Below are 25,674 nucleotides of genomic sequence, written 5' to 3'. Positions count from 1 at the left end.
GCATTGTCACTTTTGAATGACAGCTTTGCTCAAATAATCACTCGGTTGTTAGTGTGGCCGTTTATTATTGCATAGATGGGCAAAATTTCTCTTAAATAGAATTTAAGGCAAAATTAGAAAGGGGGTTTTATTAAAATTTGTTTGTTTTTTTAATATTTTTGAAACACAGACGATATCTTAACAAATCCAAAAAACTATTATATTAAAAACAAATTTGCAAAATTACCCGTAAATGTTTATTTATGTTGTAACAACGAAAAAGAGAAACAAAAACGCTGGCGTGCAAGAAAGCCCTTCTATGCATTATTGTCATTCATCATGCAACCACAAAATATTTTTTGGTTGTGGAAAAACCGACGTTCAAAACTGACAATTTGTACTGCACCTTTGCTTTGTTTGCTTTTTTAATGGAAAAGCTAGCAAAGAAGCAAACTTGAACTTGTTTGAAATTTCAGGATCCCATTTCAGACTTTCAGAATAATGACTATTAAAAAAATTGAAAACTTCAATCCGAAATCGAGTTTTTAGCGGAAAAAGCACTGTAAAAATATATTTTCTGGAAAATGGATTGAAGGGATGCCACATACTAGTCAATCACATACTCACACAAGGGTTTATCCAGCTGTATTCCATATAGCGTATGAGCCACAAAACAACCCCCCAAAATCCATCATGCGAAATATACTTTGTACGTAAAAATAACTATGTGGTCAACACTGACAATGTTATTTACCAACACTGAATTTGAGTAAAACATCTCATCTCTCTCTGGCCTGGAAAGCTGTTTTTATTGTATTTCGTTCTCATTTTTATTTACTGGAAATATTTTTTTATAATTTCAAAGAATAATGGAAAGTTCGCGATTTCAAAGGAGGATGACGACAACGAACTCATAATTTCGTTATATGGACAAAGAACAAAATAAACTGGAAGTAAAATGGTATATTTTTTTGATATATCATAAAGGAAAAATTGTTATCGTAGTAAAAAATAGTAGCGTCTTGCAGGTTTGGATCTGGCATTATATGTCAAAGAAAATGTTGAATTCCAAACATTTCTCAGGAAAAACATATTTTCATGATCATGAAAATGAGTTTATATGTAAGTCGATGGTCAGACTAGCAAGGTTTCTTGAAACCAATTTCGTTAAAGTTTCTTTTCAAGTTTCGTTAGTGTCCACTTTTCCATTCGCGTTTGTTGTGTTTCTCATACCAATAAAAATAAACATAAATAAACTAAAAAACAACACTAAATAATTAACATTAATAATTAAATTAATATTGTTAAACTGTCACTATTTCATTAATTAAATGTTTTTATTAACAGCTAGTTTCGGTATGTCGAAAGAAGAATGTGTGCGAATGAACCACGCCCGAACTTTAGTTTTCGAAATAATTTTACCTTTGCTTTTGCTTCAAAACAAAAAACAAATTTGAAAAACACACAAGAGTTTAGACGTGTTTCTTTCGCACACATTCTTCTTTCGACAAACAGAATCTGACTGTAAATCTTTTCATGCTTGTTTTGTTGTAAACGTTTGCTTGAGAAAATAAAAATGGAAGAAAAAATCTTGCAACGAATAACAAGAAGAGGCAACACAGAAAACCATGTATATAAGTTTCACTACTTCAGACCCCTCGCCTATAAACTTGGCGTCGCCATGTTGAAATCGTGCTAGTCTGATCATCGACTAATGCAACTTTTTCGTCATTTGGAGCTGTTTCGTCATTTATTTGCTAAAACAGGCAACATTTTGCGTCATTTACCATACAAAAATAAATGACGATAGCTGCGTCATTTATTGTAAACAACGCACAAAAACACCATACTATTATACGCAACCCTGTTTTTTCGTCATAAACTACCAAAAAAATACAACTGTTTTATGATGACTTTGTTTGTGTGTGTTGTAGAAAAACAAAAATACTCAAACGATGAAAAAAGTGTAAATAAATGCTTAAAAAACTTGCAAAAGTTATATATGTATTTTAATTTTGAATTAAGTCAAGTTATTTGGTAAACATTAATGTTGTGGAATTCTTATTTTCGGAATTAAAATTATTGTGTGCGTGTGTATGTGTTATTGCATCCGTGTGTATGTGCGATTGTGTGCGTAAGCAAATGACGCAAAAAACAGATGTAAAACGAAACAATATTATCAGCCCAATCATGAATGAAAATTCTGTGCGGAATTTCTCTCTTTTCCCTTGGGATGAGAGAATTTTGGACATACAAAATTGTTGAACAACAATTATTGAAAAACACTGGATAAAATCATATTTTCAGTTATTTTTATTTCAGAATTCGTATTTTCAATTTTTGACATTATTTAATTAAAAACACTGGTTTCTAACACATTCATGATAGTGGCAGTTCCATAGCACAAAGGAGTCAATTGCGGAACAACTCTAGTTTAGTAAAAACTCTCCGATTTTTTTGACATTTTTTCCAGAGGTAGTTATTTTTGCGCTGATCACGGAAATGTATAATTTTCTTGAGGGACGGACCCGGTTACAGGGTTATTGGACCCGAAAGTCCGGGTACAAAACCCGTGTTAGACCGGCTCTTCTGAACCGATTGCTGCAAAATGGGTATCATTGGAAAGCTTAAGCTATCCAACAAGTTGTCATATGATGGGATTATTTTTAGGTGGTCAGGTGATACAACCCAAAAACTGATTTTTGACCCGGATTTTTCCATAAAACCCTCAAAAAGTCGAAAATGGGTCCATTATGGGTGCCCGCTTAATGTATGTCAGATTATAGCTCGCACTTTAACCTTTCCAAAATGGTGCTATATGTTGTAATACCTTCTCTGGATCCAGAGATATGGCCCTTAGAATCTTCAGAACTCGGTTCTGTAGGGCTCATTTCTTTAGATTATAGGTGTCTATGGGAAATTTTAAATTTCTAAATTGAACAAAATTTTCTTTTAAATTATAATTTTTCTTTAAGTAGTCGGCCGGGGATTTAAGACTTTCTCCTATGGACTGGCGCAAATCTCGGGAACGGGAACACATTTTTCTTTTAAATTATAAATGTTTCTTAACATAGCCAACCTTCGGCCGGGGATTTAAGACTTTCTCCTATGGACAGGTGCAAATATCGAGAACGAGAACAAAACGTTTTTTTAAATTATATTTTTTTCTATAAATAGCCACTTGGAGAAACCGGGTTTTCGAGATTCTAAGAGCCATATCTCTGGATCCAGAGAAGGTATTACAACATATAGCGCCATTTTGGAAAGGTTAAAGTTCGAGCTATAATCTGACATACATAAAGCGGGCGCCATTTTCGACTTTTTGAGGGTTTTATGGAAAAATCCGGGTCCAAAAATCAGTTTTTAGGTTATATCACCTGACCACCTGAAAATAATCCCATCATATGACCACTTGTTGGATAGGTATTTACATAAGCTTTCCAATGATACCCATTATGATGACTTTGTTTGTGTGTGTTGTAGAAAAACAAAAATACTCAAACGATGAAAAAAGTGTAAATAAATGCTTAAAAAACTTGCAAAAGTTATATAGGTATTTTAATTTTGAATTAAGTCAAGTTATTTGGTAAACATTAATGTTGTGGAATTCTTATTTTCGGAATTAAAATTATTGTGTGCGTGTGTATGTGTTATTGTATCCGTGTGTATGTGCGATTGTGTGCGTAAGCAAATGACGCAAAAAACAGATGTAAAACGAAACAATATTAGGTGTGTTCGTTTACTCAACAATTTGTACAAATTTGTACAAGTTCAGTAACTTCTTGTAATCGGCTAAGGTCTTTTGCATTGTACTGTAAAGTACACGAACGACATCCAGTAACAATTTGTACAAATTGTGAGTAAACGAACACACCTATTATCAGCCCAATCATGAATGAAAATTCTGTGCGGAATTTCTCTCTTTTCCCTTGGGATGAGAGAATTTTGGACATACAAAATTGTTGAACAACAATTATTGAAAAACACTGGATAAAATCATATTTTCAGTTATTTTTATTTCAGAATTCGTATTTTCAATTTTTGCCATTATTTAATTAAAAACACTGGTTTCTAACACATTCATGATAGTGGCAGTTCCATAGCACAAAGGAGTCAATTGCGGAACAACTCTAGTTTAGTAAAAACTCTCCGATTTTTTTGACATTTTTTTCAGAGGTAGTTATTTTTGCGCTGATCACGGAAATGTATAATTTTCTTGGGGGACGGACCCGGTTACAGGGTTATTGGACCCGAAAGTCCGGGTACAAAACCCGTGTTAGACCGGCTCTTCTGAACCGATTGCTGCAAAATGGGTATCATTGGAAAGCTTAAGCTATCCAACAAGTTGTCATATGATGGGATTATTTTTAGGTGGTCAGGTGATACAACCCAAAAACTGATTTTTGGACCCGGATTTTTCCATAAAACCCTCAAAAAGTCGAAAATGGGTCCATTATGGGTGCCCGCTTAATGTATGTCAGATTATAGCTCGCACTTTAACCTTTCCAAAATGGTGCTATATGTTGTAATACCTTCTCTGGATCCAGAGATATGGCCCTTAGAATCTTCAGAACTCGGTTCTGTAGGGCTCATTTCTTTAGATTATAGGTGTCTATGGGAAATTTTAAATTTCTAAATTGAACAAAATTTTCTTTTAAATTATAATTTTTCTTTAAGTAGTCGGCCGGGGATTTAAGACTTTCTCCTATGGACTGGCGCAAATCTCGGGAACGGGAACAAAATTTTCTTTTAAATTATAAATTTTTCTTTAAATAGCCGGCCTTCGGCCGGGTATTTAAGACTTTCTCCTATGGACAGGTGCAAATCTAGGGGACGGGAACACATTTTTCTTTTAAATTATAAATGTTTCTTAACATAGCCGACCTTCGGCCGGGGATTTAAGACTTTCTCCTATGGACAGGTGCAAATATCGAGAACGAGAACAAAACGTTTTTTTAAATTATATTTTTTTCTATAAATAGCCACTTGGAGAAACCGGGTTTTCGAGATTCTAAGAGCCATATCTCTGGATCCAGAGAAGGTATTACAACATATAGCGCCATTTTGGAAAGGTTAAAGTTCGAGCTATAATCTGACATACATAAAGCGGGCGCGATTTTCGACTTTTTGAGGGTTTTATGGAAAAATCCGGGTCCAAAAATCAGTTTTTAGGTTATATCACCTGACCACCTGAAAATAATCCCATCATATGACCACTTGTTGGATAGGTATTTACATAAGCTTTCCAATGATACCCATTTTGCAGCAATCGGTACGGAAGAGCCGGGTCTAACCCGGGTTTTGTACCCGGACTTTCGGGTCCAATAACCGGGTAACCGGGTCCGTCCCCCAAGAAAATTATACATTTCCGTGATCAGCGCAAAAATATCTACCTCTGGAAAAAATTTCAGAAAAATCGGAGAGTTTATACTAAACTAGAGTTAAGCCTCAATTGCGCTGTCTTCATAGAAATTTCCAGTCCCATCTGATGTTTTTCATAATTAGTAACATCTTCTGAATGTCTTTGATGTATAAAAGTGTAATTTATTTGATTAAATTTGTTGATTTTGTCTAAAAATACAAACACTTAAAATTTTCTATTTGTTTTCACCAAAGATGTCAATATTATAAGATAGGAAAAGTCAATTGTGAAAAATTAACTGTAGAGGGAGTTAACCTCTGTTGCTACGATATCATAGCAACATTCTGTTAAACGAAAACTGTTATTCATTGGAATATTGACAAGAAAAACATTAAAACTCAAATTTTACGTCGTTGACTTTTGTTTTTTTTTTCTTAAATAAAAAATAAAAAAATGTGATGAAATAAATTTCAGCCACAAAACACGACGTTTATGTTATCTGTCGCGAGAAATGGGAATCAAAAACGATTAGCATTGCTGTTATCAATTCCAGTAAGTTGTTTTGCCATCTGTAACCAAAATGTGGAACTACTATCATATGTTTTTGGAAATTTAAATTATATTTTTTTCTATAAATAGCCACTTGGAGAAACCGGGTTTTCGAGATTCTAAGAGCCATATCTCTGGATCCAGAGAAGGTATTACAACATATAGCGCCATTTTGGAAAGGTCAAAGTTCGAGCTATAATCTGACATACATTAAGCGGGCGCCATTTTCGACTTTTTGAGGGTTTTATGGAAAAATCCGGGTCCAAAAATTAGTTTGTTTTCACCAAAGACGTATAGCAATAAAGACCCGAACAAATACATTTTCCGTTTGTGCTCCTAAACGACATTTAAGCCGAATTTTCTAATGAAAATGTTGATAGTCTGGCAAAAGACTACATTTTGAAAATCCTCTAAAGCATAGTACACACTGACCAACAAAACTGACAGTCATCGGGGTCTATTTCGTTTAAATTAAAGTCTAGCTGAATAACTACTTTCCAGTAGTGGGATTCTGTAACTCATTTTTGCTGTTACCGACAAAAATCGGTAAAATTAAATCGCAAACTTATGACTAAAAACATAAAGAAAAGTTGGCATCACTGTTTTTGTCGGTAGAGGCTAGCGACTACTTTTTATTCATCGTTAACTTGAAAAATGTCGTTAATTATCGAAATTATAAGCACCCAGCATGATGAAATTATAAGGTGGCGTAAAACGGCCAGCTGATTGGTTTCAATCTGTCAAATATTTTGTTATTGTGAATAAATTGTATGAAAACGTAAACAAACATTTTGACATATTTGGTCTGTTCCAGAACTGCAAGAATCTACTAATTTTTACTATTTTTTGCGATAACATAAAGGAAAAAATGTTATCGTAGTAAAAAATAGTAGCTTCTTGTAGGTTCTGGAACAGAGCAATTGAAGAATTTTCGGCCAAAATAGAGTTGTTGTTGTGCTACTTACGTGACCTGTTAAATAGATCTTGGCACCCAGCAAAAAAGTTTGGAAGTAGTGCAATGCAGAGTTATGATTTCAATACATCTTTCGATGCCATCCACACGGAGTTATGAAAATGCACTCCGCTCGATACCTTTTGGAAGCACTCGCTTAAAGATCCCTAGCCAAGCAAGCCAATTTTTTGATCCCTAAAGTCGCAGACTTTTTTTCTGAACATAAGAAAGAGTGTCTAAAATCATAAGAATTTGTTTTAAAAAATAAAGAAATACAAACTAAAATTACGAACATTGCTATTGGTCTGTTCCTTTACTTTTAAAAATGGTAACAGTGGCAAAAAGTGGTAAAAGTGGTAATCTGGTATCATATATGGCCTGTTCCCGTACTTTATAAAGTGGTAAAAGTCGTAAAAGTTGTAAAAGTCGTAAACGATTTTCATATAAATTTTGTGTACGGATACGCAAAATGTGTAAAAGTGGTAAAAATTGTAAAAACTTTTTAGTTCTGGAACAGAGCTATAAATTGTATGCTATTAAAAGTAAGGAAACACTTTACAGGTTAAAAATGGTAAGATATGGTAACCTCAGGCACGTAAAGGAACAGAGCAATTATAAGGTGGCGTAAACACCTGATTGGTTTCAATCTGTCAATTTTTTGTTATTGTGAATCATTTGTATGAAAACGTAAACAAACATTTTGACATATTGAAGAATTTTCGGCCAAAATAGAGTTGTTGTTGTGCTACTTACGTGACTTTATAAATAGATCTTGGTATTAATTGTATTTGAGTATTTTTTACGAAAAGTTCGTATCAGAACGACACGACTACATTTGCGATTTTGAAAATATCTCGAGAACAAAGATGGTTGAAATTTCACTGGAAACTGTTAAGCTGCACAACACACCAAGTGACCTCTGGGTTGTAATAGAAAACAAAGTTTATGACCTCAGTAAATTTCGAAGTGAAGTAGGTATTCACTTGGCTAGTTTGAGAATGGTCTTTCAAAACATTCTTCTCTACTTCATTTAGCATCCTGGAGGCGAAGAAACACTTGACGAAGTAGCAGGACGTGATGCAACTCAGGATTTTATTGACGTTGGCCATAGTCAAGAAGCAAGGTGGGACAAAAAAGTACGGCTGACTTCAGAAATGACACTTGTCAATGTCTTAAACGTCGCTACACATTCTATCCCATAAACACAGGAAACATAAAGAATAAACATTGAGTAGAAAACGGATGCATTAGGATGAACAATAACTTGTGGCATTTTGGAAGTCAGCCTACATTCGGCGCTTGTTATTTATTTATACTTTTTTATTTTAGAGAAATGATGAAGAAATATTTTATCGGAGATTTGGCTGCAAAGGACTGTAAAGGGAAACTGCCGCTCAGGTGAGTTCAATTGTGTCGGTGGAAGCGTGTACGATTCTTTGTAACAGTACATCATTTAATCAAGCTCATCTAACCTAAAGTCCAAGACCATTTTGGGTCATGTTTTGTTATTGCAAAGACCAAAATTGTAGAAAATGTCAAACCTTTTGCTCGTTTATGCCAACAAATGATGTAAAAAGTGGGTATAAGTTTTTTTGTGCAGATCCCCTACTATTAATTTAATTTAATTTTTATTTGACAAACACAGTAACCTAGCCCATAGGGCCATGAGCGGTTCCAAAAACAGCTATACAATAACTACTCTCAGATACTTATATCTAACAATATTTCTTAGCATATCATGAATAGAATTAAACATAAATAAAAGCAAAAGCATGTAAATTAAGAAATGAAAATATATAACAAAATAATCATTAATAGAATCAGCTATGCAACAATATATCATTACAAACTAAGGCAACATTTGTGAACGCTGTATTTGATTACGATTAAAATGAGCACATAATTTATTCTTGTAACATTTTAAGGAGGAATTAAATGTCTTGAGACATGGTGGCAGATTGTTATAAACACGCGAAATTCTAACATAAAACGATTTTTCCTCAAAACAATATTTAGTCAAAATATACAAAGTTAATTTTCGATTTATAACAAATTTAGACTAAAACCAGTAAGGAAAGGATCAAAGTCGACCGGGGCCGACTATATGATACCCTACACCACTGTGAATAGGTAAAATATATATGGGAGCTAAATCCAATTGTAAATATATTACGATTATGTGATTGTTAAAAGGTTTTGTCATTTTTACCCCAGATCTCACATTCTATATATGTACATAGATAAATTTATTATATTCCTCATTGTATTAAACAAACAAAAAACATTGTTCCACAACATCCCATACGGACAAGGGAGACTTCTGTTATATAAATTAGCTCAATGATATGGGACCTACAGTTTATCGCCGAGTCCGAACGGCGTGTCCACCACTTGTAGAGAAGGTTTACATGACTGAAATACTCAGGAAATGTCGCCAATATTACTGAGGGGTATTTTGCCACCGTTGAAAATTTAATGTTCCTAGACGGGGAATCGAACCCACGACCTTCTGCGTGCAAGGCGGGTGTGCATACCATTGCACCACGGTGGCACCCATTATATTATTATTCTGAATTTTAATCATGCAATTGTCAAATTATTATTTTGAGTAGTGATAACATACATGGTATGTTCCAGTACTGCAAGAATCTACTAATTTTTAATATTTATTTCGATAACATAAAGAAAAAAATGTTATCGTAGTAAAAAGTAGTAGCTTCTTGCAGGTTCTGGAACAGAGCAACAATGAATTTTTATAATTTAATTCATCTTTTTTTTTGGTCCGATGGCTTTGAATTAATGTTCGGTTGTTAAATAAATAAAAAATATGTATTGTGGGAAAATGTACCATTGTAAAACAATCTGATTTTCGCCTTGAAAACGTCAAAATACATCTGCATTAATTTTTTAAGTTTATGTCTATCAAATGTTGGCCGCGTCTACGTCTGAGACGGTATGTCCGCAGACATTTCGACTGGTAAAGGAAGCGCGATGTCTTGCCCCAAGATCTGAATCGAAGCGGGGTTGTCCGCATTCACTTTAGACTTTACAGGGTAAGTGCACCAGTAGTCGGCACTTTAAGGATTCTCGTATCTTCAGCCGTATGTCATTCCGAGTCTAAATATCCAATCAAATTAAATTTAAGTTGTTATGATTCGTTATTTTGTGTAGTTTTAGATTATATAAACAATTTTTTTGATTATTTCTGTTCAACATGCAAAAAATACAATTTTAGTTAAATACTGCTTTTTCACCAGTAGTCGGCACCATTCCCCAATAGTCGGCATGATATGATCCAGTAGTCGGCATGTTATATTTACATAAAGAAAAAATGCATACTTTACATTTTTTTCTTAAATATTTGAAAGAACAATAGCATTAGTTATTTATATATTTCAAGTTTATTATATACATTTCTATTGATTTTACTTCAAAAAATAAGGAAATTTTAACATATTGTTTAAATAAATTAGTTCGTGCCCAATAGTCGGCATCTATTAACCAGTTGTCGGCACCCCACAACGTACGTACTTCAAATCATGGCTAATATTTTTTTGAAATTCAATCATCACTTTTAACTTTATTTCAATTTTCAATTTCAATTTATTTCCATTTTATAATGCCCAGTTTAAAATAACAAATTTCATGACTTAATATAGTAGCTTAAAATTCATAAGGAAAGGCTGTTAAACTACTCCAATCAAAACAGAATACTCATCATAATAAAGGGTAAAAAATACATATAAATTTGCATCTCCTTACAGAAAACTTTTGATTTAAATGCATGAATTGAAACTACTCCAGCAAGGAGTGGGAGGGATGTTCAACTACTCAAACATATTCCTTAAAATCGCTAAAGTTCCTTTCAAATTGAAACTATTTCTTTATTAATTAGCCTTTAAAGTATTTCTTTAGCATTTTTGATAATTTTTAGCTAAAAGTAATCGATAAAAATCAATGTTTATAACCCCATGCCGACTTCAGGCAAAATTTATATTTTTTTGTCCCTAAAGTCGGCATCAGCAAAAATTGCACAATTATAAATATTTTTTAAAAATTTCTTTTTCTAAAGTGTTCTTTTAACAGTTCTCTACCTACATAACAAAAATTTTGTGGAAAATTCCTTCATTTTAAAATAATTACAGAGCTTATAAGGTTAACATATCCACAATTTTTTTCTTAAGAAACATGAATTTTCGGTTGTGGTGAAAAACCCTCACTGACAAAAACTTAAATTTCGATATAATAATTGGTCCTAGCTCAATGAAATTTTATATAAAGTTAGCTGACAATATTGTTGAAGCATTTTTAAGATTATTTTCCTATTTTGTTTTCTTAATTTTTAGTTATTTGAGTTCAAATTCAAAAGGTGCCGACTACTGGTACATGCCGACATTAGGTGCAGTTACCCCATATCCCCACAGGAAAAAGTCTTAACGGTGTGATATCAGACGATCTTTTTTATCTGAGGATATATTTCCCATAAAAAACTATCCCGATGTCAGAACAAAATATTTGTTAAAGGGTAGTTTGCACTGTATGTAAATGTCATATGACATGAAATTTTCCATCGTTAAATAATATGCAATATTGTCGATTTTCCTTACGCCATTTACTCTGTGTATCCACACCAGCAAAAATGTAAAAAAACGTCTCCACATTGTAGATATGGAATGTTTTTATTTCGTGTCATATGACATTGATAGATAGTGTAAACTACCTCAAAGTTGTATTTTTTTGGAATTTTTTATTGAGTTGCTTAGTTACCACACTCAATTCGAACATACTCGGTGAAAGAGGCCGACGTCCATGTTTTCATTAGTGTATGCAATAAGTTTTTAAAAATTTCAAATAAACGCGAGAAGAACACCTTGTCATTAGAAACAAAATCAAAAATTTTAAAACGGTTTAATGATGGCGAGAGTTTGAATAGTTTAGCTAGAAGTTTTAATGCGACAAAATCTTCCATTAACTATATTAAGTCAAAAAAAAAAAAAAAAAAAAAAAATAAGAAATTATTGCTCTGTTCCTTTACTTTTGAAAGTGGTAAAACCGGCAAAAGTAACAAAAGTTGTAATCTGCTTCCATATGAATTGTATGGTGTCTAAAGTAAAGGAACGCTTTTCGAGTAAAAAGTTGTAAAACTTGAAGATTCTTGCACGTAAAGGAACAGAGCTTACACAATGCAGAGAAGAAATAAAACATCGTCTATATGCTTGGTTTTTAAATCAACGAGAAAAGAATAATGCAGTAACTGGGCCGATATTGAAGACAAAAGCTAAGTCAATTTTTAAAGAATTGTACTCAGATAAAGATGAAAAATGTTTTACTGCAAGTGATGGGATGGTTCGCAAAATTTAAAAAACGACACTGTTGTGTATTTAGATTTAAAATAAGCACGCGTTTGATACTGATTAAATAATGATGCTTTATTTAATAAATAACTAACAACAAAGATTAAGGTTGATTATAAAAATGGAGTCGAACGTTTGATGAGTTAGATGGTTGAAATCGAAGTGAACAAAGATTGTAACTAATAAAAGCAAAATGGCAGTTACTAAAAATGTAACGAATACTAATTAGTACAAAAGATACTTTGATTAAAGAGAGAATTTATAACATAGAAATAGAGTTGCCATGTGTATGAAATGTAATAATGGAATACACTACAGTCTCCCAGGCTTAAATAAGGACTTGGTCCGTCAGGAGAGCAGGAGGTTGTTTCCTTAGGCTTGAACTTCTTATACATCAGGTGCAGCTGAGAGGGACTGTTGACTGCAGTGATGACATGTTTTGATAACAATGTTGATAACATGGCAGGTTTAAATTTTGAAGATATTGAAAGTTGCTGATTTGGATTTTTGATCTGGTTGTGTTGATGATTTTGGAATTGTTGAATTGATTTTGTCAAATTGGTTGATGTTGAACTTTAGCTGAAGCTGCTTTCCTTTTTAGAAAATTTAGATGTTGTTTTTCGAACGTTGATAGATTCTGTATGTTGAATTTGTTGAGGTGTTGATTTTGAATACAACCACTGGTGATTCTAGGAACAGGCACTCTTTTCTCCCAGGCTTAATGATTGTGGTATGTTTATATTGTCATCATTGAGATTGATGTTCAAGTGTCGTATCCAACTACGACCCAGCACTGTGGCGCACTTTGGATTGACAATATACATTTCTTCTATTGACGTTTTGTTTTTGAATTTTACTTGTACGTCCACAACTCCCACAGGCACAATTTCTTCACCCGTGTACGATCGAAATGTAATTTTTGATTTCCGTATTGGATTATTAATATGTAACTTTTTGAATTGATTTTGCGAAATTAATGTGTGGCACGCACCCGAATCCACTTCAAAAATTGTATTTTTATTTTCAATTTGCACTTTTGCATAAAATTTGTCTGCATCTGCTATTGCCGTTCCTTTTCTGTTTTTGTTTTGGTCGATATCGATAATTTTGTTGATACCAAAACAGTCATCGGTGGGGTATGTTCCGTGAATTGAATTAGAATCATTTTGAGAGAACAGCTGGTTGCACTCATCGATCGATTGGGTATGTTTATTGATTGTTGATATGTTTTCCTTTTGATTCATTTTCGCTTGAATGCAAACTTTTTGAACATGTCCCCTTCTTCCACAATATTGACATTTCAATTTATGCTTGTTTACATTGCACTCACTTGCTATGTGGTTTGATTGTCCGCAGCGCACACACATACCATCCAAACCCAATTCGCTGTAATTGATTGTTGTTTGGCTGTTTTGACTACGGCTTCGATTTTTGTTTTGGCGGTATTGATGAATTTGATGTATTGATGTTGATGTATTGTGAGAAATGATGTTGCTGTCAATTTTTGCCGCTTCGAGTGTTGTTGCTTTTTGAACTATTTGCGTGAAACTCAGTTCTGGCGTTTGTAATAGTTGCTCTCGTATGTGAGCATCTCTCAATCCTCTAATAAATTGAGAGCGTAAAAATATCTCGGCCACTGACTTTTTGCACTCACACACAAACATACATTCACTAGCTCGTTCTTGTAAAACTGCAACAAACTCAGATATATTTTGATCTTCATTTTGAATTTCGCACAGGAATTTATGTTGTTCAACCAAAATATTCTTTTTGGGGCAAAAATGTGAATTTAGAATTTGAATTATTTCCTCGTACTTTAACTCGGTAATTGTCCTTGGTGCAGCTAGTGTGGTTAGGGTTGAATATACAGATGAACCGATGTACTGCAACAAAAGCTTTGCACTGGTAGCCTTGTCGTCAAACACCCCTTTTAGCTGCAAGTGGAGCTCCAAGCGTTCCTTGTAGGTTTTGAAATTTTCCCTTTTTGGGTCGAAAGCATCGAAATTTGTGATGATTTGAACACTGTTTGTTGTGGAAGTAGAAGCTGCTTGCTGATTTTGCATGGCTGTTGCCATTGTTGTAATGGCATCCAACAGTTTTGCCAATTGATTTTGATCCATTTTAGGTTATGGATTTTTGTTGAACTTGAAAATGATTTTTTTTCACAAAATCTTGTAGAAAACTCTTTGAACTTTAGTTTATCCTCGTCGCCAATTTTGTTGTGTATTTAGATTTAAAATAAGCACGCGTTTGATACTGATTAAATAATGATGCTTTATTTAATAAATAACTAACAACAAAGATTAAGGTTGATTATAAAAATGGAGTCGAACGTTTGATGAGTTAGATGGTTGAAATCGAAGTGAACAAAGATTGTAACTAATAAAAGCAAAATGGCAGTTACTAAAAATGTAACGAATACTAATTAGTACAAAAGATACTTTGATTAAAGAGAGAATTTATAACATAGAAATAGAGTTGCCATGTGTATGAAATGTAATAATGGAATACACTACAGACACGGGATACGATTTTTAGTGGGGAAGTGTTGTCAGCTGATACTAGCGAGTGCATTCCATTCCTTCACAGATTTCGAGCTAAAGTTGCAGAAATGGACTTAAAAGAGTCCCAAATATATAATGCAGATGCAACCGGGTTATGCTTTCGTTGCCTTTCTGATAAAACATTTGTAGTAGCAGGCGAAAAAATTGCTCAATGATTTAAAATTCAAAAAGAACGTGTTTCAATTTTGCTTTGGTCAAATTCTGATGGCTCACATAAATTAAAGCCACTAGTTATCGGAAAAGCAAAAAAGCCAAGATGTTTTAAGGATTTCAACAACCCACTTCATTATGATTGTTAAAAAAATGCTTGGATGATTTCTTGAATCTTTTATGATTGGTTCCACAACAAATTTATAAAGGAAGTAGGTTTATCTATTTTCGTATAAATACATTAAGCACATTTTTACAGGTTGTTGAATTTTCAAAAGAAAATAACTTGCCTCCAAAAGCTCTACTACTTTTGGATAACTGTACTGCACATTTACCAATAGAAAAACTTCCAAATGAGGATGGAAACATAATTGCATACCTTTTACCACCAAATGTCACATCCGCCTTGCAACCAATGGATCAGAATCCCATTAAAATGACAAAACTTATTTACAGAAATAAGTAACTGGTTAAATTAATAGGGGAAGAAAATGCCATTGACAAAAAAATTTCAATTCGAGAAGCGATAATATTGCCTAATAAAGCTTGGAATGAAGTTTCAGAAACAGTTTTGAAGAATTCTTGGACAAAATTACTTAATTGGGATTCACGTGGTTACGATAGCGATGATGATATGCCAATTGCACTATTATTTCCACGAAATCTGGATTGCTCAGAATTAATTTGAAGACAATTTAAATCTTTTAAATCAAGTTGCAAACAACCCAATAAGCGTAGAAGAAGTAGAAAAATGGAATGGAAACATTCACAAATTAGAACGGTCCGAAAAGATTAGTGGGCCTAATTTCAGAGATTCTACTGTAATTTAAAAAACAAATATTTTTCACATTTGATTCAATCTTTTAGAAAACATGAATGAAAACTTGTTGGATTTTCAATTTGAATGTTTCCATATCATTCCACTAAATGCACAATTTCTCGCAGAATGTACAATTCTTGCAAATATGTTTGAGGTCGCTGGAAATTCATTGAAAATGCTGAAACTGTTTCAATCTTTTGTTTTTGAATCCTGAAAAGCACATGTTTATTAGGGCTTCATTTTTTCAAACTTAACAAAATACCACACATATTAACAAATGTTGTACCGCCTCTATAAGCGATGTTTAAGTGTGCGGCACGTTACGAGGAGGTTACATGTCATTGATATGAAGAAGTCTTTATGGGAAAAAGTTTTTTCTGATGAATATATTTTCTTCTTCAAAAAATATATATCCCTAATATACATCAATCATAGAAATAAATATATAAAATGTAATTTGGAATTTGACACTAATATTACAGCCCAGTTTAGTCAGCTGGGTATAGCTGTTACCTTTTATGAAGGTCTAGATTTCGATGTCCTTGACAACCCCACACAATTCTATGATAATCGGTTCATTAGTTTTCGAGCTAGAGTTGGCACCGATTTCAAAATGCCATTTCGAAAAAAACACGTTTTTAGTTTCTATGTTGCAAACAAAACCCAATAAATTTTTCCCTTCCAATGTTCATATCGCCGTGTAAACCAAATCGTTAGAAAAATCATTGAGTAATACAACATTGATAATCCTCCAATACATTATAGATTTGCAATACTTGGCTGTCTTCCGAAACGTCAGTTGCTTTGTAGTAGTGCATGAAACGGTTCCAGAAGCCACTACACATTTACTACTCCAAAGTCTTAAAGTAATAACTATACGGTTTTTATGCAAATCTCTTGCTATTAGTCCTCAAAATAATATTCTGTCAAAATATGCAAAGTTTATTTGAGATTTGTTATAAATAGGTCAAAAATAAAAATTACCCACTATTTTGAGGTGTCAACAAAAGGGCTGACTTCCGAAACGACAATTGCTTTGTAGTCGTGCATCAAACTAGGGGTTCTTAGATCGAGTTTCATACTAGAGTAACTTTATGAAATTGCGTAGTGGGGAGTAGTAAATGTTTTGTGGTTTCTGGAACCGTTCATGGCCCTGTGGGCTAGGTTCCCATTTATGAAAATAAATAAATTAATTTGTTGCCATAAACGAACAATTAATGTGAAAGTTTCCACAATTTTGGTAATTGCAATATATACATACATTACTATACATTATACAATCATGAATACATTATAAAAAAGCGCATGTCGTTATCATTTATCAGTAACTTCTTAATAGTTGTAGATATTTTTACACGGCGAAAAAAATTAAATATTTCAAATCAACTAAATGACATATACCGATAATACATTAACTGCAATGCATTTACGATTCAATACGTATCTACAAGTAAGTTGTATATCATCTAAAGCACCTCATGTCTGTGTAGTGTACTGCCTAGTCCTTATGGCTCGGTTATATCGTTTGTTTCCAATTATTTTTCCTTTTTCTGTTTTTTTTTTTTTGCTTTTTAGTGACCATGCACGTCACGATGAGTTCAATGTTAAATGTATACAAATTTTAAAGTAAATGTTATATTGAGGAAACTTTATAATTTAAACCTATCGATTCCATGGAATATTAAAGCGAAGGTTGTTCATGCTATTATGATGCCAATCTTTTTATTTACATGGAAGTGTATTCAGGGACAGTGGATTTATTTTGAAGAAGTTGCGTATAGTTTTTAATGACGTTGTGAGGTACATTGTCTGTTCCAGTACTGCAAGAATCTACTATTTTTTACTATTTTCTTCGATATCATAAAGGAAAAAATGTTACCGTAGTAAAAAATAGTAGCTTCTTGTAGGTTCTGTCATATTTTAAGACATCTACGTGGCAAAATTATTGCAAATATTTATAATCGGCATGTGTTTGTCAATAGTAGAGGACGAATTTCTTGGCTTAAACAGAGCATTTCTTTTTTGATACGACAAATCGATATTATATGCCGGTTGCAGAACCTGCAAGAATTTACAATTTTTTACTCCGATAAAAAAATTTCCTTTATGTTTTCACAAAAATAATAAAAATAGTAGATTTTTGCAGTTCTGTAATATACGATATGTATTGAAATACAAGAAAAAAGTCATAGTTGATTCTATTAACTCAGCACCGCAAATAAAAACAAATAAAGATGTTTTTATTCATTTTCGTAATATAACCTTCGGTTTTTTATCAGATGACTTTCTATTGAAAATCTGTTAGTCTCCTCAACGACTACGACAACGATCACACAAACGTACATACATTGTTCTGTTCCAGAACCTGCAAGAAGCTACTACTTTTTACTACGATAGCATTTCTTCCTTTATGTTTTCGGAAAAAAATAGTAAAAATTAGTAGATTCTTGCAGTTCTGGAACAGACCACATATGTATATGCCAAATTATTACATTGCTATCCCATTTTCCGAAATGCATTTTCTTGAATAGGATCGTTATTTTTGAACGTAGAAACTCGAAATTTTGCAAGGGCATGTGTTTTAGTTTTATGTATTAGATTCAATAAAAAAAACAATTTTGATTTTTTTTTTGAGAAACGTCGATATGTAATAATACACAAAAATATGTAATAATCGAGAAAATATCCGAATTTATCTTTTTGATTTTTTTAAATATGCAATATACGAGGTCTAGCGATCATTAGGAATAAGTAAAACTAGATATACTCTTTAAAACTCTAACTCAAATTATTCCGAATGGACGTCAACATACAATTTTTAAATTCGCTACAAACTTAAAAATTTGCTATTAGTTTATACATGTTTACCTAATAATTAAAAAAAAAAGCTTACATCAGTTCGCACATATTGAAAAATTGTGCTTATTAGTACAACACCACACAACGTTGGACTTTTTAGCCAATTTCAGCATATAAAATAAAAAAAAAATAAAAAAATTTAATTTAAATAAAATTTCAAAGATTTATTTAAGTGCACGTATAAGCTAATTATTTCCAAAACATTTACTTTATTCACAGGGAAATTGGAATATGCCTTGTATCTGTGGCGATTGGAGCAGCTGCCGTACTATTGTTAAAACAAATCGTAGCTAGAAATTAATTAAAGCAAAGTTCTAAACTAAAATGTCATTCCTACAATTGAGAAAATGTGTAATAAAGCAAAATTCACACACACTCTTTGAACAAATCATTTTAATGTATGATATATGTAAATATATATTGTATTGCATTATAACTAGAATCCCATATTTTACAGAAGTGAAAAAATCCCAACACCATCGTTAATCTATATGTGCATATAAATTCAATCTCTAAATGCTTCATTCAGCGCCGCTAGGTTTCGATCGCTCACGTGACCCTGTAAGTCGTTTCGACCCATTAAAGAAATGACCATTTTCAATGTACTCCATATAGACTCGGACATTTGCTGGCCCGACCCCATAGCGCCCTCGGCAAATTCTCGACTTGCTGCAACATTTGCCTGCATATTTAGGGCTGTCAATAGATGTTCGCAGGCTTGTTTGTACGCCTTTAGGTTCAAGCAGCATACACCAACATTGTATCGAACGCGAATAAAACCTGGCTCCAATTCCAATGCCCTTTGATAGGCTTCGACGGCTTCAACAGACCGGGATCCATTGGCTAAGCTAGCACCTAAACGGTTCCATATCTTAGCGTTCTGAGGATCAACTTGCAGCGCTGCTTTAAAACAATCCGCGGCCTTGTCATACTCCGAAGAAAGGTTGTATAGTACACCTAAAGCTTCTTGTACTTGGGGATCGACGTCTAGTGGGTTCATGCGAACAGCTGCAAGAAACATATCTTGTACTTCTTGAAGTCTATTCCCCCTAATCAACGAGGATGCTAGCGTTGCTGCAGTATCTACAGGATTCTCACTATTTTGCGTCGACCCAGCTAGGTGCCTATATTTGGGGTTGATTTGCAGCCAGTTGGTTAACATTTTCACAGCTTGCGACTGCAAGCTTTCGTTTGTGTAGCAGACCGCTAATGCCATAAGAACTTTCGGGTTATCGGGGTTTAAATCCAATGATTTCTTTAGCGCTGCTATGCCTTGGGGGTCCATTTCATTTTCTGCTTGACTCATACCCAAATACTCCCATGCGTCGGCATTTTCGGCGTCTTTAGTTACGGCTACTTCAAAACATAAGACAGCGCTGGGAATGTCGCCTTTAGCTAGATATTCTTTTCCTTTTTCCAGAGGGTTTTGTATGTCTTTCATGGGATTTTCTTCTGCAAACTTGTATTCCTTGTAGGGGTCATAGGTTTCGTCGAATTCTGACAGCCAGGGATGATCTGATTCCTCCGATATTTTAGCCCATTCGTCTTGGAGACGTTGCCAGAATTTTTCATTGTAGTTTGCTGCCGCCTGTTCGTTGCTCTCATTGCTGGCTTTGTAGTCGTTGATCCAATCTTCACTCTGCAAACTTGCAGGTACATCTAACGCATTAGCTTGTGCTGCTTCTTCGAAAAACTTGTCGGTTAACCCCGTCTGCATTTGTTGCACATCAGACATCATAGGAGCATACATTGGCACATACGGAACATGTCTATTTAGAAATGATGCCGAAGTGCTAGGCCCGTCTTCGAAAAAGTCTCTGACATGGCCCATTTGCTGTTGTTGTCGAGGCATTTGACTTGTCATCTCACTTCTAAACTCCTTTGACCACTGTCCAACCACTTCGTCAATTACACGAGGCGCTGCCAGAGGTTGGTTGTTGGCCTGCTCTATCTGACGCATTTCTTGTAATAGTGTCTCCATTTGGAACGATTGAGGAGGAGCCGCAACTTGTCCCAGAAAATCGTTAACCATTTGTTCATCAGGACGCATGCTACGTTCAAACATTCCCTGAGAGAAACCTTCATCTTTGCGGGCTACATCTCGCGTGAACTCTCCACCCAGTTGCATGAGAGGATTTACACCACCACAATCACCTTCTACTAGCTGTCGCAATGACATTTTTGCCGTTTCTGTTACACTTTTGATATTTTTGGTGGTACGTCTTGTTTTTATCTTGGATGAAACTAAAGTCTAAAGTCTCACTATTCACAATTTGATTTCATTATCAGCTGGATTCCTCTGGTCTCCAGACCAGTGTTGCCGTTTTGGGCATTTCGGCCCAAATTTGGGCCGAATAAAAAATAATTTTTAATTTTGGGCCGATTGGCGGCCCAAATCCATTTTGGGCCGTTTTCATGCTAATAATTTTAAACAATATTTTATAAAATATCAGATATTAGTCTTCGAACACTTATTACATGCTTACTTTTACTATTGGATGGATTTGAAAACGTAAAATAAAGCAATTTGGTGGCATTAAAAATATAATTTTCACATTAGAACTTAATGCCAAGAAGGTCCTCCTAGTTGTTTAATGGCACTTTTAACTTTTAGTTACCCGGGTTTTGAAATATATTTTCATGATACTTAAGTATTTGGTAAAGATTCATGCATTGTGTTCATAAGTCCCGGTCCACACTAGCGTGAATTTCATTAAAAAATTTCATGAAATTAGGCGTTCTTAAATCGAATTCCTCACTGCAGCAACTTTAAGATTTTACTCTACTATGGAAGTCGATCTAGAGACGCATAATTTCATGACATTTTTTCAATGAAATCACTCTAGTGTGGACCGGGACTAAATAAAAAAGTTCATAATAATTTGGTGGAAACTTCATGAATATTTGTAGGCACAAAAACAGATAATTACATTTATGCACTCCTACTTAACAGAAAATGAAAAGTTTGAAATAAAATTTGCTGTTTTGGAGTTTTATTTTAAATTACTAGATCAAAGTAATAAGAGAATATACTATAAAAGTGACCCAAATACCCCCCTTTATTACAACTCTTCTTTTGTTATAGTTTGGATTTTGCGTACAGATTTATAGCGTTTCGGCTAACTTAAAGTTGAAAGTAATGATTAAAATTGAAGGAGGACCTTCTTTGTATTAATGTTTAGTGTGAAAATTACGCTTCTAATGCATCCAAATTGTTTTTTTGCGTTTTCAAATCCATCCAATAGTAAAAAACTAAACTTCTAAATACAATAACTCCATATAAGGTAACCTCAAACAATGTTTTGCCTATTATGAACCAGTAGTGGGATTCTGTAACTCATTTTTGCTGTTACCGACAAAAATCGGTAAAATTAAATCGCAAAATTATGACTAAAAACATAAAGAAAAGTTAGCATCACTGTTTGTGTCGGTAGAGGCTTGCGACTACTTTTAATTCATCTTTTACTTACCGAAAAATTTCGTTAATTACACTATGCAACACTGAAAATGCAAACAACTTCTAGTATGCATTTTTTGAAAGTACATATTTAGACTACAAAAACCCTAGTAGGGTTTTGTCCTGTCAGATCCAGTTCGGATTTTATGGCCTCATCTAAACCGGGCTAAATCTACACTTTTTTACATTTATCAGGCCTTTATCTCAGAAATGAATAGGTATTTGGCCTTGCTGTCTTTAGCAATATTGTAGCCCTAAACTAGTAGAACTTATCTTTTGAAAAAACCACATAAGAAAAACTCCATCTAGGGCATCAAAATCTATAAAATATAGAAAATTTTACATAATTGCTAAAATACTGGTCAGTATCGGCTAAACTATTGGGAGTTGAACCAAGTAACCTTTTGCAAAAATCTTCCAAATAAAGTTCTTAACAATTCTTTAGAACATTCTGAAACTCTAAAATGCTTACTTCATGTTGTTTCAGCGGTATTTTGCATCATATCCTTTACAACACGTATTTCAAACACAGTTCACACCAACAGTTTATTCGCGCATTTCGGATTTCACTTCATTATTGACATTTTTATTAAATCGTCGTTGAAAAATGTACTGAAAACAACGGCTTAGAGGCATTTTACAACAATGACATGTTCTGAAGAGTTGTGTTATACATTCCATTCAGAAAAAATTAACGGTTTTGGAGATACGGTGCGAAATGTATAAAAATTGTGGAATTCTTGCATATATTTTGAAATTTGAGGCAATAAACGTAGTTTTTCGAGTTCATTATTTCTCCAAATATTTTATTCATGTCCTTATCTACAAATTTGCTTCAGAGGTCAGAAGAAGATTCGCATTGGTTTCGGAGATATAGCCCCGAATTTCTTTAAAAACTCAATATTTAAGCATGTTTAGATGGGGCCATAAAATCCGAGCTGGATCTGACACAGCAAAACCCAACTAGGGTTTCTTGTCTCTTGGGTCTGTACTTTCAAAAAATCCTCAGTTCGAATTGTTTGCACAAGATCACCTTAAAAATGTTGCACAGTGTTATCGTAGAATGTGACCCCAATTTAATAGTAACAGATTGGAATTTGCTAAGACTCGGTGAAACTATACTTTCTTTCATCTCAAAGAACACATCTTATAATACCTTTGGAAATTTTGTTGTTGAAAAATAGTGCATATTCTTGAGGTAAATGGCTATCTGCGAAACCATCTTTTTGTAAAAGCGTTTTGCGGTGCCAACGATAGCTCGAAAACGGATGGGCCGATCATAGTATATTTTTGTAAGCGTTTTAGGAACCTGGTAAAACAGAGTTAAAAAAAATATTTTTTAAAAAAAAAATTTGAGCTGTCAAAGTCAAAATTTCGATTTTAACAAAAAAATTGACTGTTTTTAACAAAAAAATTGGGAAAAATATTTTTTTTTAATCTGTCTCGCTTAAAGGCAAGCGTTTTATGTATGAATGATATAACAAGGCCATATGAAGATCAGTCAATTCGTTTTAGAGCTATGGTTGGCACCGACTTCAAAAACGCCGTTTCGAGAAACGTTTATATGCTACATTCAAATCACAATATTGTTGGCTTCCAATCATTATATCTCAGACAATTTTTGCCGACATACTACCTTTACGTAAAAATAGACAATATTTTTTTTTCGATTTTTCTAAAAGTAATAAAAGGTATCTATAAGAAATACATATGTATATATTTAAATTTTTAATGTTGGGCCGTTTTAGGTCGTTTTGGGCCGTTTTTAGAAAAAATTTGGGCCGAAAAAAATTTTTCGAACGGCAACACTGCTCCAGACAACGAAGCCGACCGATTTTTTCAGGCCGCTCCAATGGCACAATAATACAGGTACAACGGGAAAAACAGCTGATTATCACACTAGTTGTCAAATAGCATTATTGTGAATAAAATCACAAACAAAAGTTAAACAAGCAATTCACAGCAATGCGTTATTACGCTTGTTCGATATCTTCACAAGTAAAAAGTATTTGCAAGTACTTGCAACTAGTTTGTTATCGAACAGCATTTTGTAAAAGTTTGTACAAATTTGTACAAACTTTTGTAAACAAAGACATAGAATTGTAAAGACTGGAAAAGGTGCATAATGCATATATGTTTATGAAACAAAGTATATAAACATTTTATCAACAACAGGGGTATGTTAATGTTAAAAACTCCATTAAAGCGCATTTCGGCTTATACGAATTGTAGGAAAGCAAAAAGTTGGACTTATACCCCGTTTATATATAACCGGATTTAACAAACCGACTGGGTTTTAAATGTCAATTCCATTGCTTATATTTCAAACAAATCCTCATTAAGAAGGTTAACCCTGCAAAAAGCTCTAATATAAACAGCATATTAGGATTATATTCCATAGCAGTTTCCAATTCATAGTATATGAACTTAGCGGTTAAAAACGCCTGAAATTGTTAACTACTTAACAGAATTTTGTTATGATATCGTAACAACAGAGCTTAACTCCATCTATTTACAAATGTTAACAATTGACTTTTCCCATCTTATGCTAAGTTTACATTTACGAAATCCACTCGATTTCATCTGTCAATTCCATAGCTCAAACGTCAAATGAAATCTCATCTGAAATCCATTGGATTTCATTTGACGTTTAACCTATGGATTTGACAGATGAAATCGAGTGGATTTCGTAAATGTAAACATAGCATTAGTATATTTACATCTTTGTTGTAAAAAAGAAAAGGGCAACCCAGTTCGAAATTTGCGCGGCCTTCTTTATTCTTTAATTTTTGTTATGTCAAAAATGAAGCAGGAAAGCAAGCTAATCAGGCGAGGAAGCTTATGTACCCAGGCCTTTAAGGTCTTTTGCATTGTACTGTAGAGTAAACGGACAACATGCAGTAACAATTTGTACAAATTTTGAGTAAACGAACACACATAATCACGATGTTAGGTCAGCCAAACTTTTCAATTAGAAGATAAGAGAATGGCATTTTGTTTTCGATGTCTTAAGTTTTGGATACAATTTTTGCTATTTTTGGCGTTTTAAGCCAAGCAAGAAATGGGAAATGACAGTTCGAAATTAGATACGACAAATTATGGCCGACTTCCGTATTGTCAGTTGCATGGCGGAATAATGGGCCAACAGAGCTATGAAAACTGCACTCCTTTTTTTTCTAAAGACAACAAAAAAAGACTGTTTAAATTTCTAAGAATTTGTTATAAAATAAAGAAATACAAGCTAAACACGACATTTTGGAGTGGAGTAGGAGTCCATGGCGAAAGCTGTACTAGTGATGGAAAGGCAACATAAATAAAAAATAATTAAAAAAAAATAAGTTTCAGTGTTTTATTTAGAAATGCACTTAAAACAAGAAAATAATTTCTCGCTTATAACCCGGTTACACTTAACCGGATTAACCCAGTGGGTTTGGATTTAAAATGTCAATTCCATAGCGCAAACGTCAAATAAATCCTCTCGAAGTGGGTTAACCCGGCAAAAAATTTTAGTGTAACCGTGCTATTAGCTTCAATAAATATATTCTTTCTCATGATGGAATCTCAAAAAAAAAACAACGCTTGCCGTTTAATTTTGCCGCCATTTATAATTTAAATGTAAGCGTTTTAT

At 33.6% G+C, this 25,674-nt stretch overlaps 2 protein-coding genes and 1 long non-coding RNA gene across 6 annotated transcripts; 2 read left to right on the top strand and 1 right to left on the bottom strand.

Moving 5' to 3' along the window:
* The first annotated feature begins 611 nt into the window (after window positions 1-611).
* LOC141397646 (uncharacterized) lies at window positions 612-6,199 on the top strand. The gene is made up of 3 exons (XR_012411466.1): window positions 612-940; window positions 5,816-5,893; window positions 5,981-6,199. It is a non-coding gene; the product is annotated as an uncharacterized lncRNA (long non-coding RNA).
* Window positions 6,200-7,535: 1,336 nt separating this feature from the next.
* Window positions 7,536-18,964, top strand: LOC141397644 (cytochrome b5). Of its 4 annotated transcripts, XR_012411463.1 has the most exons (5): window positions 7,536-7,813; window positions 7,877-7,965; window positions 8,172-8,240; window positions 17,070-17,180; window positions 18,809-18,964. XR_012411463.1 is itself a non-coding variant. In XM_073974202.1 (4 exons), the coding sequence occupies exons 1-4, from the start codon at window positions 7,709-7,711 to the stop codon at window positions 18,888-18,890; spliced, it is 345 nt and encodes a 114-aa protein (XP_073830303.1). In that variant the 5' UTR covers window positions 7,536-7,708; the 3' UTR covers window positions 18,891-18,964. The 4 variants fall into 4 exon arrangements, 1 of the variants encoding a protein (XP_073830303.1); XR_012411464.1 differs by lacking the exon at window positions 17,070-17,180 and having other exon boundaries at window positions 8,172-9,478; window positions 18,093-18,964; XR_012411465.1 differs by lacking the exons at window positions 17,070-17,180; window positions 18,809-18,964 and adding an exon at window positions 8,488-8,609 and having other exon boundaries at window positions 8,172-8,418.
* On the bottom strand, window positions 18,728-20,902 carry Pex5 (peroxisomal biogenesis factor 5). The gene has a single exon (XM_073974200.1). It carries the CDS (start codon window positions 20,766-20,768, stop codon window positions 19,095-19,097), a length of 1,674 nt encoding a protein of 557 aa, XP_073830301.1. The 5' UTR covers window positions 20,769-20,902; the 3' UTR covers window positions 18,728-19,094.
* Between the last annotated feature and the right edge of the window lie 4,772 nt (window positions 20,903-25,674).

Source organism: Musca autumnalis, unplaced genomic scaffold, assembly GCF_047663935.1.
Source record: "Musca autumnalis isolate F117 unplaced genomic scaffold, ASM4766393v1 scaffold_3, whole genome shotgun sequence".
Lineage (NCBI taxonomy): Eukaryota > Metazoa > Arthropoda > Insecta > Diptera > Muscidae > Musca > Musca autumnalis.
This window is presented reverse-complemented; position numbering and strand designations above follow the sequence as displayed.

Excerpts from the sequence above, each read along its gene's own strand:
- LOC141397644 (XM_073974202.1), top strand. The coding sequence starts at position 7,709 with ATGGTTGAAATTTCACTGGAAACTGTTAAGCTGCACAACACACCAAGT. Across the intron at positions 7,966-8,171 it reads GGCCATAGTCAAGAAGCAAG|AGAAATGATGAAGAAATATT; the intron begins GTGGGACAAAAA and ends TTTTTATTTTAG. Across the intron at positions 8,241-18,808 it reads AAAGGGAAACTGCCGCTCAG|GGAAATTGGAATATGCCTTG; the intron begins GTGAGTTCAATT and ends CTTTATTCACAG.
- Pex5 (XM_073974200.1), bottom strand. The coding sequence starts at position 20,768 with ATGTCATTGCGACAGCTAGTAGAAGGTGATTGTGGTGGTGTAAATCCT.